General features: G+C 36.8%; 1 protein-coding gene across 1 annotated transcript in view; it reads right to left on the bottom strand.

The window, feature by feature from the left end:
• LOC134813004 (ATPase MORC2A-like) overlaps positions 1-15,250 on the bottom strand; it is a 20,107-nt gene extending 4,857 nt beyond the window's left edge. Inside the window, exons 1-6 of the mRNA XM_063820661.1 lie at positions 15,211-15,250; positions 2,059-2,132; positions 1,339-1,780; positions 1,020-1,163; positions 592-797; positions 103-351 (exon numbers count right to left, since the gene is read on the bottom strand). Of these exons, the coding sequence (XP_063676731.1) occupies positions 103-351; positions 592-797; positions 1,020-1,163; positions 1,339-1,780; positions 2,059-2,120 (1,103 nt within the window). The 5' untranslated portion in view covers positions 2,121-2,132; positions 15,211-15,250. The remainder of the gene's footprint in view (positions 1-102; positions 352-591; positions 798-1,019; positions 1,164-1,338; positions 1,781-2,058; positions 2,133-15,210) is intronic.

Below are 15,250 nucleotides of genomic sequence, written 5' to 3'. Positions count from 1 at the left end.
AGTGTGAGATGCACTGAATGACCCAACTAGGCTACACTACTAGTTACTATGGCAACTAGGCTACACTACTAGTTACTATGGCAACTAGGCTATCCAACGTACTTTCGTTTTCTCTCAGCTAGTTTCTTGAGAACCTCACAGTCCCTCCTACACTCTATAGCATGTCTCTGAGCTATCCTCATCTCCATCCTCTCCTCCTTAGACCCCCCCTCTCCTAGACGTCTCTCTACGCTCCGCGCATCTGATTCAGCTTCTCGTGCCCGTTCTTCTGCCAGCTTGCAACGGTTTTCTGCTTCAAATGTTTCTTTTTCTGATCGAGCTTTGAACCGAGCTGAGGAATACTCGTACTGTCTGAAAATGAAAATCTGTCTGAAAAAATCAATTTAACTTTAAAATAATAACAATGGACACAAAAATGAAACAGAGATCACGGAAATTGGAAAGTACGAGCTAGATAAAGTAGTACTAGTAGTAAGTAATAGTAAATCTATACTTTTAGAACTAAGTCCTATTTGTAGTACACATCCCCTATAGTGGCTTGTAAAGTATTATAATACGTGTAATATTTATAATTCAAGATGAAAATCTTACTTTGTTAAATGAGTTAGAGTTTCCAGTCGTTTAGTTCTGACTTTAGAATTCTGCACATAGATGCGCATCCTGGGCTCTTGGTAAAGAACTGCCGTGTAAGCACGAAAAGACTTCTTCTCTGGGATGGTGAAGTGCTCCCGTTCATCTTCATACTCTTTCTCGTAGTCCATCTGTGTCAACAGTATATCTTGCGGATCTGTGTAGATCTGAAAAATCATTTTACCTGTTATTTTAACTGTTATGAGGTCATCAGATTTGGGTTTAAGAGGAACTAAAATAAAAAATACGGGGTTGTCTGCAGGTGCAGCTTAAGCTAAAATTGGAGATAAATTTGACAAATTATACGAACAGACAACATTCGTTTTGGAAAGTGAAATATATTATATGATATGAGAAAGTGAAATATATTATTTGATATGAGAGCATACATCGATTTCAGGTTCCCCATCATCTAGTGTTTTTAGGTTGTAAACCACCACCAATGTCCCTGTATCACTGTCAATCTTATCAAACTGTTCAAACAGCTGTTTCTTCGTGTTGAATGGAGAGTACTTAAGTATTAAATCCAGCTCCTGGGGATTAAAATCTAATTAATTAATTGAAATTAAATTACCCGAACCTTTGACAATAAAACTGAAATAACCAGATTGCTACACCTTGTAAAACTGTGATTTTTAAATGATGCTATAGAAAATTGAAAACAATCACACAATAAATATGTATGAAATGTTCTGAAAAAAAACTAACAATGGAATGCTTTTCCCTGTCGTCATCATGAGCAGGAAGTGGGAGTCTGGTTTGTCTGTTCCAACTTGGCATGGGCACTATAACCTCGTTCAAATTCTCTGTTTCGTGAAAAGTCCTTGACAGCATCAGACAACTCATTGTATTTTCTTTTTTTGTAAACAAAACAAAATCCTTCCCTATCCTCATGGAGCCAGATTTGAGGCCATTACCATACTGTCCAATCATGTTTGACTCCCCAGATTTCTTACAAGACGACCCAAATCTCATAACTGATGATACTTCATCTGGTTCCATACCGTCACCATCATCTAGAAAACATAGCATGCATCCTCCTCGGAGGTCTTCTCTTTGGACTGTGAAAATGTTGACTTTTGTGGCTGCAGCATCCCTTGAGTTGTCGAGAAGCTCTGCTAGGGCCCCAAACAGGAATTCATGAGTTGTGCTGAAAGAGGAATTCATGAGTTGTATTGTGCTGAAAATTGCATCTATTTATAACTATTCAGTCAGTATTTTTTAACTGGTTGTATAATTTTGACTAGTGTATAATTCAAATGATTATATTTTGAAAATGATGTTACGCTCATCCCCAGTCATGGAACGCAATTACCAGGAGTGCAAGTTTAGAAAAAGTTCATTAATAATCAGAAAGACGGATCAGATATGCTACATATGTATTTCAATGAAAGTAATGAATAATCAATAATGGAATAGCTGTCAAACCTGTTGGTGTGCAGATATTCAAAACTGAGCTGAGCCCTGCTCAATGCTGTGTACTTGCTCATATTACCATCAGCCTGATTTAAAGCATTGGCTATTGTTAGAAAGAACAAAATATTATGCAAATTAAGTATCATGTTTTTTTGAAATAAAATATGTTAAATTGTATCCTTTATTTACAATAAAATAATATGATAACATCATGAAAATCATAAAAAGCTGTTGACAGTTGCAGTTTTTTAACGAGAAAAATAATAGCAATTTAATTTCTGACCACATGCAACCGCGACCTGAGCCAAAACCTTTATCAAACAATTATAAACCAATTGAAATAAAAAGCAAACAACTCCATGTTCTTTTAAATTGATTGGAAATATCTAAATTTCAGCTGCCAAATGGTTAAATTCATTTATTATTGCTATCTAATTGCAACATACAGGGTGGCCCAGAAGTAACTGCCCACACGCAACTTGTCATACGTTGTATGACCCGCCGCGCACGAAGTGCGCGGCTCCCCCGGCCCTGTATTGTCACTATAGTGAAACGACCGTGGGGGTCACAACGTGATACAACACGCAACCCTAAAATAACTCACATAATTCTTCTTAGAATTGCACAAAAATTTCAGAGATTATAGATATGGGTCAAACTTAGATTTCCTGAAAGTTTCGTCAAATTCAATTAATTACAGTGGGTGTGGCACGCCACTCCCTCTTTTTCGCTATTGTCGAAAAACTGTCTCGATCACGTGATATGACCATGTGAGGAAGTTGGTCTAATTTCTCGTTAGGGTTTCAGCATATATGCTTCAGTTTGGGATTGGGTTAGGGTTAGGGTTGAGATCAGATTATAGCCTTATGATTTCGAATAGTCATTCAGAGCCACCTAGAGGACGTGTTTAAAAAGTCACGTGATTAAGCGTTTTTTTCGTAAAATTTTCATAAAATTACAAGTCGTAAACTTTCCCACTAGTATAATATAATATAGTTAGTATTATGATTCTTACGTTCAGTTTTCAGTGTAAGTTGATCCCATTTATGACTAGCAGCAATGATAAGGGCCCAACAGCCTGTACAGCTTGAGCCTTGTTTCACGATATATGATAGGCGTACAGAAAGAGTGATTCAAAGTAATTCCCACCAAAAAAGAATGCCTAACTATAGTTTATGAAATCGAAGAAAGACTGACAGTTCAGTGAGTTTAATATTTTTCAGTGCTTACCACTCTGCCATTAGGTAAAAACCTCGAATCTTTTAAAGCTAAGTTAAATTCAGAGAGGGTTATGCGATTATAATAAACTTCAGTTAAGAAGGTAAGAAAAATTGCTACAGGTTAAAGACTCCTAAAACTACAAATAGTAGAATTGGTCTACGTCGTTTCACCAACTACTCACCAACTGCATGGAATTCACCTCCCTGGGAGATACGTTCACTACGCGATGTAGACAGTTTCAAAGGTAGCCTTAAACATTATTTATATGACCGTATTTGATTAGTGCTGTTGTTTTGTTCTTATTATTTTTTTGTGGGTGTATTTTAATTTATTAGTGCAGTGTGTAATAATATGTCAATAAACCTTCCTATGAAACTTATTGTTTCATTGAATCGTAGTGTGTGATATATCAATTAATCATGCTCACGATACAATCAAAATTGGAAATATTCAACGGCTCGTATATGAAACTTAGCGACTTACACTCAGTGTACACCAGTGTTAACCAGTATTACACACTAGTAAACTCTACGTAACGCGCGAAAATAATAATTCTGTTGCGTTTTCATTGTCACATTTCACGTCGACGGTATTAAACGCGCGCGCGCATAACAACTTATCTTACTGCTATCTCAGCGAATAAACACACAACGACTTTGACATTTGACAGATGATTAAACGATTGTGAGTTATGACGGACTTAACTGTATGGGTCAACTACTGAAACTGTATTGTATACTATCTTAATCATTATACTGGACATGAGATGACGAAGTATCTTAAGCAGCACTTTATACCTCCACTTAGAACTTGATTAGTCACGAACAATAGAATCATCAGTTCTGGATCAGTTCGCAGTAAACCACTTTTAGCATTTGTATCGTTTTTAGCTTGTTATCAGCAGTCGTTATCTGCAAGTGTTACACACCACGCTAACCTGATGAATTTCTCTGTGGACTTACTACACACAGTGGAAAAGGATATGCAATCGGAGATTGGAAAGCTCATGAAAGCCGTGAATGTCTCGTCCTTCTCTGATATCAACCAGGGTGTTCTACAAAAACTGCTTAAGGGTCCGCTTGTAAATTTCCTCAGCAGCATAGTAAATTTAATGGACAGCAATATGAAGCTATGCAGGTCTGCAGCCAGCAAGATAGATGAGATGAAAACAGAACAGATAGACATGCAAAAGCAGCTGATAAACAGACAGCAGAATCAGATCGAATCGGTGCAGAAAACTGTAAAGAATGAAATGAAAAGTTGGGCAGATGTCGTCAAGAAGAACAGCGTCCAAAACTATCAGCTGACAACAAAAACTGTGAAAGAAGCCGTGCAATCAGTGAATAAAGAAGAAGAAAGAGTCGAGAAACTTTATTATCTACGGTTTGAAGGAGACGGAAGAAGGGGAGTGGGAGGACGTATTAGAGATGGACCCTCTCCCGGACTTTTTCAAGTCAGTTTTTGCCGGCTGTCATTTTCCTGACACGGATGAGATATGCAGGATTGGGAAGAAAGTTCCTGAGAAAACGCGACCAGTCAAAGTTCAGTTACAAAGCTCTAGCGATGTGGACATTATACTAAGGAATGCACACAAACTTAAAACAAATGATGATTTTAAGTCAGTTTATCTTGCACCGGATAGGACAAGGGAGCAGAGAATACTACACAGTGGACTTGTCAAACAGATGAAAGAACTAATAAAGCAGGACAATAGCAAGCGTTATTTTATCAGAGACAATAAAATGAGAACTAGAGCCTTATCTACAAGTACACTGACTTGTTATCAGAATTTATGAACTTTAATATGTTATATACGAAATGTGTAAACATCAAGGACTTTAAGGGAAAACTTAAAGCTCACCTGTTTAGAAAGTCCTTTGATTTGTACTGAGTAACTAATCCTTTATTGAAGGTTAAAATTTAATTAAAATGTTTATCTTATAGCAGGTCAATTTCACGCTTTAAATTAAATTATTTTAGGCTATTAGTTTTCAAGGATTTTTGGGCAACATTTAAGATAATAATCTTTTTTTTGCGTTTCACTGTGTCTGCCAACAAAATTGTAGTGTAGGTCGGAAAAGGAGGCTCTATCCTGGGACACCAACACTTTTTGGGTTGGCACCCGGGAGAAAGCTACCTTATTCTTTGTATTTTGTCTCAAGTACTAGAGCATCTTTTTCTTCTCTTTTTTACTGTCTCTACTTTTATGTTGCCCAGATTGTTTGGTATGACTGTATTGGATTTTCAGATATAATCTTTATCATCAGTTACTGTTCTGCAGTAAACTTCTTCAATCAATTTTTATTGTATATTGGAAACTTCAGATTGTTTGTATATTTGGAGTCTATAGAATTTCTATGGATTTTTTTAAGGAATTTTTATTGAGTTTTTATAGAATTTTTAATATACCGTATCAGGGAATTATATTTTTATAAACCTGATTTTTAAATTTGTTAGGCTGTTGAGTTTCATACTGCGATTTCTTGTAGTCATTATCCTTTCCTCTAGTCCTCTGTTAGAAAACCTGCTAACCCTTCTTGGATATCTGCTTGTTAGGTGCATCTGCCTTATTTAGTTACGTTATTGATTATTATATTTTACAGTTTTTATCGCCTGTTTTCTGAACAGTTTCTTGTTCCACTTCCGTGCTTAACCTTTTGGTGCTGTATAAAAATAACATTAATTTATTATTATTATATCGGGTCTCAATAAGAGGTCTCGACTGCCTAGGCATCAAACCTTGGCAATCGGTAATTTTCCTCTGGCCCGGAGTCAGCTGACCCTAGGGACCAGAGGATAAAGACGTAGAGACTGTGTGTATCTACAAAAGTGGATGTTTTTACAAGAGACAGGGCTTGCAATGCAAGGGAAGAAAAATGGGCGAAACAATCATAAAGTGTATATTATATGAATTAGCAAATAGAAATTCAAACAATCCTACGCTACAATAAATGTTTATTACACAATTATAATTTGTTGTATAGACAAGAAACAGGGCTTGCAGGGCAAGAGATGGGACACACAAGAGCTGGCAACAGAGTGTATATTACAGTAATTCAGCAAACACCTATAATTACTAATACCGAAATCTGAACCACAATTTACCACAATAAATACAATATACAAAATACTAAACACTAAACACAAATTATTATCATAAAGGGTCTCAATAAGAGGTCTCGACTGCCTAGGCGTCAAACCTTGGCAGTCGGTAGTTTTCCTCTGGCCCGGGATCAGCTGACCCTAGGGACCAGAGGGTAAAGGTGTAGAGACTATGTGTATCTACAAATCTTTCGAGGTTGTTTTTACAAGAGACAGGGCTTGCTACGCAAGGGAAGAAAACCGGGAGAAACAATCACAAATTATACAAATAATAAATATTATTATTATTATTATGTTCACTTTCGTTATCTACGTGGTGATACAGTGTAGTTTTTACATAGTATGTATTTTAATTTGGTGTAAGTGGTGGCCGTTGTATTCTATAAACCGTTTTTAACGAGTTTTTTTACGATGCAGTATTTTGTGAGGAGATTTAGGCAGCATGAACTGTGGCTCATATTTTATTATTTAAGCTTAAACTTTTTAAATAACTTACTAATTTAATTTCTACTAAATGTAAATAAATTATGACAATTATTTTAGTTATAGAATTTGTCTGTGAAATGTTCACAGTTCTGATAATGAGGAAACCAGAAAGAATGTTTAAAACTAGTGATGATGTTTATGATGAAGAAATGTCAAACAGTGATGATGTTTATGTCATTATTCTTAATCTAATCTAATCTAAAACTTAGTAACAATTTCAGGGAATAAATAGAAATTTAAGATTTCATTTCTATTATAATATTCACGTATATTAAATACAATTATATTGTTATGTATCATATGATTTTGTAAACATTGGCCGGTGTACCAAAAACCGGTCCCCAAACAAACAATACAATAAAACATCTTGATCAGTAAATGCCTAGCAGCACCAGACAGCGGCCGTGTACCTTTTTCGACTCCACGGAGTCCCTGATGGACTTTTGTTAATAATCGGACCAACCTTTCTTTCTCGAAACATGTATCCTACTGTATTTCATTATAGTAGTAAGATAAAGCAAATGTGAAGATATTACAACGAAATAGATGTATACCAAATTGTCCATGATATTAACTAACCGTGTTGATGGTTTTAGATTTTGTATGTTGTAAGTATTTTAATGTGAAGCGTTTACTCCTCCCCCTCAGCAAGACAGTTAGATTGTATGTTGTAGATTAATGATAATAATTGTGAAATGACGTTATATATTATATAACAGTTATAAATGTTCAATAGTTGTAGAGCGATTTCAAGAGTAGTGGTCCACAGGGGTCCGAAAAAGCCGTACAGGCACTTGGGTCATTATCCTTGTTGCTAATCTCAATTGAATTCGGTTTACACAAAACATGAACATTTAGACGTACACATTGACACGATATTTATTAGAAAGCAAAAAGTATAAAATAATATGTGCGTGCGTGGCTTGAGCCGCGCCGCATAAGATTAATGAAATGTTGCATTGTAAACATTTAGAATTGACAATATATTATGATCTTGTCCTACGTTGTATGACCCGCCGCGCACGAGTGCGCGGCTCCCCCTGTATCGTCGAAACTCTACAGGGGTAGTGAAGCGACAGTGGGGGTCACCACGTGATACTATTATGATCTAATAGTAAATTTTACAAAGCTGGCTTTGGATTTAGGTAAGATTATAATTTACTTTAAAAACCACGGATAGTTTTAAATTTCTATTTGTCGTATAATTATGACCAAGTTAATCCTGTTTTCATGAATGCGCGGCTTTGGCGGCCAGTTATTGACTTATACATTAAATTTAATTTTAAATAGAAATGTGACTATATTAAAATTTAAAACTTTCAAAACGGAGGCTTATAAATATTATTATATTATGATTATAAAATAAAGGATATAATTTTAAATTTGTTTCACTAAAAATTTGTTTCACTATTGACTATACTAAATTATTGATGAGCTGAGTAAATTACAACCTCCATCGCCCTGAAAAAAGTGCGGATGCTCTTTGGAAGTTACTGTGCGCGTTACTAGCATCGTTTATAACCGATTGCAGCCTCGGAAAAAACATGTGCACGCTGACTACCAATTGGGAAGAAGTGACGTATATGGTATACGTTAACGGGTGATACTCGTAAAATATTTGTTTCAAATCGGCGCGTGTCCTGGTAGGTTATAAACCTATACGCTACAAAAGCCGCGCTGAGTTAAATAGTAAAATTTGATTATTGGCTTGTAACATCTCAAAAACGCAACTGCTTTCCCGAAAGGGTTCAAATGCGCCAGGCTATGTTTATGAACATAATAGCCTGGGGTCCCCACAATAGCCTGGGGTAAACCGTAAACTGTGCAAAAAAACCACAGAGAATTTTGCGACATTGTCTACAGCGAGCTATATCATTTATTTCATTTAAATTTACTAAAGTTTTCATAACTAAATTACGATCCTTAAGATCATCCATCAATAATTTACTTTTACCGTGACAATTACCATTGATGTACTTATAACCTCATCCCTGCCCCTATGATGGAGTAGATGTGTATATATTTGATTTTTGATATTTCATATTATATAATACTAGAAAGCCCGTGGTAACAAGGACGAAGCTAGTAGTATTCTTTGAAAGAAAGTTTTAATCGCATCAAAAAATATCCATCTCAACCGAAGATACAGCCGATTTAAATATAAAATACTTTAAACACAACGTAATTACCACAAAACCGATCAAAATGACGTTAAAACAATCTTTGCACGTGCATGTGTGCATTAAAACACCGTTGCTACCAACAACATTTTGGTTGTTACCTAAATTCCTATTTCTCATCTGATTTGCACGTGGGCGGTCGTACATACATACATTCTACAAAAACAATTCTCTGAATTATAGTAGAGATTGGTAGCAGTGGACAATATCTGTTACCTCTGTATTGTGCTCTGCCAATTGCAACACTTGAATTACTTTATAGTATATATACTGTTTGTACTTATTTTTATAAATGAATTTTTCTGCTGTGTACTTGTCATATTATATGATCGGTAGATCAGTTCATTGAATCTTGTATCACCTTGAAATTAAATTCTGAAACTGACCATTTTAATTCAAACATTCAGTGATGTAATCGTTTAGGATGCAAATTCTGCTAATTGTTCTTCCTGAAACTTTTAAAAATACTATTACCAATAGTGTAGGCTAATTAAAAAAAATAAACTATGTCATTTAAACAATATATACACTCAATTAAATCATTTGATGATGAAAATCTTTTAAAAATAACTGGCTACAATGAGCATTTTAATAACAATAAATAGTAGAGATCAAAAACCTTAATTTCCAATAGAGAAATTTATAGAAACACACCTAACAAATTTTACCCTGCTAACAGCTATTAAAAAACATTAATAGTTTCGTATAAAAATTATGATCTAAACAATTACTACCCTTCAAAAATTAATAAAAATGTTTATGTAACAAAATATTTGACTTTACCAGTCTCTTGACGTTTCAAAATGAAACTGAGGTTGAAGATGCAGTTACAAAAGGCCACTGGTTCTTAATGGTTACTGAAACAAACTTTATCCAAAATAAAAGTTTTAAAGCAGTCCATATCTGCTTTCCTGTGAACTGAACAGCTCAAATAGAAAAACTCATTCCCTTGTTATTAATATAACAATATTTAGTTTAAAGGTGATTGTTTTCAGATAAACATAGTCCAATAACACTATACTACACTTCAATATGCTTGGTATTTAATCCTTTATCATAATAGTAGCAAAATTAGCAAAATTAGATGCTATAATAAAGCCTTATCTTTTCGAAAGATTTATCTTCCGCTTAAGATTTAACCCCTCGCTTTCTACAATTTTAACACACACATTTATAAATATATCGTCCCTTGAGCAGTTTAGTATGATGGAGCCCTGCTCAGTTGCTAGATCGACTATGGGCCTACCACTGTTGCACAGGGTGATGATTCGTTCCGCTTGACATTGTAGATTTGTGTCCACAAGCTCACAACTTGATAGTAGGTGCAGTGCTGTTTGCTCATCCGAGCCACAGATGCACAGCGGAGAGGCCGCTGCTCTGTCAACTCTGAAGAGAAACGAGTTCAGTAGATTGTTCTTGTACATGAGACTCATAACCAATACTTCCACTTCGCGGCTCACTCCAAAGGGGATGGGAAGGGGGTTGCAGGAGACTCTTGGAATATCAGACCATCCTTCCATAAGTAGTAGGTTTTGTAGACTTTCTTGCCAAAGTAGCTCTGTGAACTGCTGTATCATTCCCTTGGTGTACTTGTAAGTCTTTGGGGATAGTAGCAGAATGTGGTCCAGGTTTCTGTGGCTGATTTCACCGAGGTCACAGGCCTGAACTTCTGTGTTAAAATGTTCTGCTTTCCATTGTAGGAACTTCTGCACCTCTCGGAGATGACAGAGCACTGTTGGGTTCTTTTCATTTAGCTGAGTTTTCACAAAGTCATAGTGAATGTCATTTGAGTCATGGAGAACCTTGAGGTAGTGTTTGATCGAGATTATTCTTCCCAAAGTTTGGAGTGGTGGCACACCCAGAATGACTTCCAGTATGGCCCCATGGACGTTGAAAACAGCTCCAACTGCAGCTTTAGACACTCTGTACCATAGTTTGTTTATGTCTGACATATTTGAATTGTTCATCCATATGGTAGAACCATAAAACAAGGTCGAGAACAGAATTGTTTTGGTCACTCTCACTATAACTGCTTGGTTCATGCCCCAGTTTCTGTTTGCATAACGGCTCATACAAACCCAGCGATATACTAGATTGTTGTGTACATGCTTGCTATGCTGTTTGTAGGTTAACTTACTGTCCAAAATGACACCAAGAACCCTTGTCTGATCCGTTAACTGAATTGTTTTCCCTCCAAGGTTGAATGAAGTCGGGACTCCAGCATGATCATAGCAGTTGAAGCATATAATTTCAGTCTTATTTTTGTTGCAGTTGATAACCATGCGCCAACAAGAGGTCCAATATTCAATGCTGTCCATAGCCAGGTTGAGATAGAAAAGGCACTCTTCCAAGTCTCTACCAACCACTTTCACCGTACCATCATCAGCGAATTTTAACACACTTATTTGTTGGTACACTGAACAGACTGCCTCAATATCCATAATGAAGAATTTGAACAAAATAGGAGACAGCACAGATCCTTGTGGTAACCCATAGTCCAAGCAGTCCCTAACAGGGCCAAGGAATCCATTTATTAATAGGCACACTGTGCGACCAAATAGAAAACTGTCTATAGTTTTTAGGTAACAGCCATGAACACCAGCTCTCCAGAGCTTAACAATTAGACCTTTTTTCCAGACGGAATCAAATGCCTTTTCGAAGTCGATAAACAAGCAAAGTACCGTAAGCTTCTTTATAATATCACCTTTAATACCAACAGTCAGTCGATTGAGGTATCTAATAGTATTCTTGCCTTTTGAGAATCCTTCCTGATTTACATCCGTAAGTCCCACTTTCATAAGATATATATCAAGTCGTCGTGCCAGGATTCGTTCAAACAGTTTCCCTACATATGAAGATATTGAAATGGGCCTGTATGCACCTGCTTGGGAGTATGATGACTTTCCGTCTTTTTTGAGAAACACAATCTTAGAATCGTTCCACAGCCAGAGCCCATTTCGCAGGCAGAGTGTAAAAAGCTTGCTTAGTGCATGAATTGCAATCGGACCTAGTTTCTTTAGCATAGACTGATGCACTTCGTGGTTATCAAAACTGGCGGCTGTTGATTGAATGCCTTTCAGAGTAGCAGAGACCTCCCATGGTGTAACAGGGCAATAAAGTGTGGAGCTGTTGGTAAACCTATCTGCCATTGCCTCAGTTGCACTGGGTTGAAAGTTTCTGTATTTTATGTCATCATACAGTTTGTTTATATCCTGAAAGAAAGCATTATCGAATTTATCGATATTATTTTCGATGTGTTTAGCCTGGAAAAATGTTTCAAACATTTCTTTCTCAATGTCAGCATTTCCTGTAAGAATAGTTCCATCGTCCGATATAAGAGCTTCAACCATCTGATCTGATGGGGGTTTGAAAAGCTTATTAAACTCCTTCCAGAACTTTTTTGCCTGAGAAGTGTTAAGGTCATTTGTCTTTCGAAGAATAAACTGCTGACATGCCTGCTTTCTTGCTTCCTCAAATTCTTTCTTGGAAGCCTGCAGAGCTTCAAAGGCTGAGTCAGTATTTCTGGATAGATATGATTTGAGATCCAATCTGAGTCTTTCAGAGAGTAGTGATAGCTTGGGGGTCCAGTACGGTTTGCTGTGTTTGGAGACACATTTCATTTGGCAGTTTTCTTTTGTGGAAACATCAATAGCTGTGTTAATGGCCTCCAGCAGTTCCTTGATAGTCCCATCAGTAGCTAAGCTGTCAATTTTTTCAATTTCCAGGTCAAGCTCTATGTCTCTAGTCCAGTTGAACCAGTCCATTGATTTAAGGTTATACTTCTTAACATTCTCTGACCTGATTGCGACAGGTTGTACTTGGATATTGATTGAGATTGGGACATGACCTCTCAGGGGAGCCCCACTGTACAAATTAGCAAAATGATCTGCAATTGGATGATCTAGATATTTATCAAGTTGAGTGGATGTGATAAAAAAGTCGATATGACTGCTACCATTCCTTGCCAAAAATGTACTTGAAGAAGATGCATGCACACAGAACTTAGACCAGTCTAGATGTTCTTCAATATATTTTCCGTACTTATTTACCACAGTATCATTCCAAATATAATGACGAGCATTAAAATCCCCCATAGCAATCACACCTGCACATTTGTAAAACCTACTCAGTTCATTTGCCTTATCAAGCATTACCAGCATCTCTTTGACACCTGATAGATAGTCTAGTTTCAGGTAAAGGTTCCCAATTATGTACCTCTTGCCGTTCCAAGATAATATTCCCCAAACCGAGTCAATATTGGATGAAATATGTGAGATAACAGGAAGCTGTGTGAACATGACTTCTTGTTTAACAATAATTGCACATCCTTTGTTGCTATTCTTATTTGTATCTTCAAAGGTTTTCATGTTGGTTAGTGATTTCCACTGGCTGCTACTACCAGTCTCCTGCACACCAAAAAGAAGAATGTTGTTATCAGACGCATACTTGCTTAGCATCATGTTGCTTCTTTGAGATAGACCACAGATGTTTATTGTGCAGAATTTTCCAAGCACAGTGTTATTTCCAGCATTTCCGATTGAGTTATGATTTTTGATCATAATGCATCATGGGAGAACTTAGCCAATTTCTCTTTGTACACTGCACAGTCAAAAGAACCTGCTTGATGATCTTCCTTGCAATGTGCACATTTGAAGCCACTAGTTATTGGACAGCTATTGCTTTCATGGTTTTCTGCACATTTACCGCACTTAGCTGGTTTGGTACAATATCGGTGAATATGTCCCCAACCTTGGCACTTATTGCACTTGATTACCCTAGACTTTCTTTTGTACTCTTCAACTATGTAGCGTTGATGGCAAAACTTTATCTTGTCTGTTATAACTTTTGTCATTGCTTCTCGTGATGAAAATTCTAGTTTGATCATTCCATTGAATGATTTATCAGACCTCTTCTGTTGAAATTCACACTTAGTGATTATACCAGGGTAATTCTGCATAATATCCTTCTTCATATCATCCTCGTTGTGATCATCATACACATGCTTAACCATGGCAACAGTGTTATAGTCACCTGGTATTTTCATACCTTTATTACCACCAAAATGACTGGTTTTCCAGTTAGACTGCACAGTTTTAGCTGTGTTTTCATCCTCAAATTCAAATGTGATGGAACCTGATGCCGTTAACCTACAATGTTTGATCACCATGCCTTGGTAATGCTGATTAAAAGCCTTACGAATATCACGACTAGTCCTTATGGTAGTATCTTCTGGTCGGATAACAACTCTGGTACGTTTGAGTCGCTCAACATCGTCAGAGTCCTGTCTAGCTTTTGAAATCGATTTCAGACCCTCCATGACCTTTTGTGGGATAGGACTATGTTTGGAGATACCGTTTGAAACAGCTGCACTGTATAATGGTCCTTTATTTGCTGCCTGTTTTAACTGTTTCTCGACAGTGGTAACTTTCACGGTAATAGCATCCACTTTACGCTCCACACGCTTCAACTTGGATAGAGCACTACCATAAACTGAGTTACACGGGGGGCACAGCACCTTAATGTATGTTGGAGAATCACTAAGTGCTTTAAACAGGCTGAGACTAATGGGCTTTTCTGTGCAGTTGGTGTGAAAATACCACCCACATCCACTGCATTCAATGCCAAGACCTGATGTATCCGAGTTATTTGTAACCTCTTTACAGCAAACAGAACATGGGTACATCACCTTACCCGATTCTGATTTAGCAAAAATTCCTTTTACCGTTCCATCTACTGATTCGAAATCAACAAATGTACCTTTTTTATCAAATACTGCCAAAGTGTTATCATTATCATGGTTACCAATTCCTCTTGTGAAGACTTTGCTGCTGCGAAGAAGTTTGCGCTTTCCATCCTCGTCATAGCCCTCTGGAGCAGTCAGCTGGAATTTGGATAAGACACTATCAAGCTGAGGAGAGGTTAGTTCAGTTAAAATTAACTTTATAGGAGTAGCCATTCCGAACGCTGTCCAAAGTATGTGTTGATCCAAAGATGTCGAAACAAAATTGAGAAAGATTTAACCCACCGGAGAGGTTCCGACTTGTGGGTCGGACTCCCTTTAAAGATTTAGATGAGAAGTGAAGAAAGGTCTTCAGTGACTGGTCTGGAGGCCTTGTCTGGTCAGAGCCACCGTTATAGCTTGTTTACGATTCCACTACTTGTACATTTCACATACCTCAATAAATGTATTTAATTGTAGTTGTGAAAATAGTTTG

The sequence above is a fragment of the Bolinopsis microptera genome, chromosome 3, assembly GCF_026151205.1.
Source record: "Bolinopsis microptera isolate Bmic1 chromosome 3, MBARI_Bmic_1.0, whole genome shotgun sequence".
NCBI lineage: Eukaryota > Metazoa > Ctenophora > Tentaculata > Lobata > Bolinopsidae > Bolinopsis > Bolinopsis microptera.
Note: the sequence above shows the minus strand (reverse complement) of the source record. Positions and strands in the feature narration are given on the sequence as shown.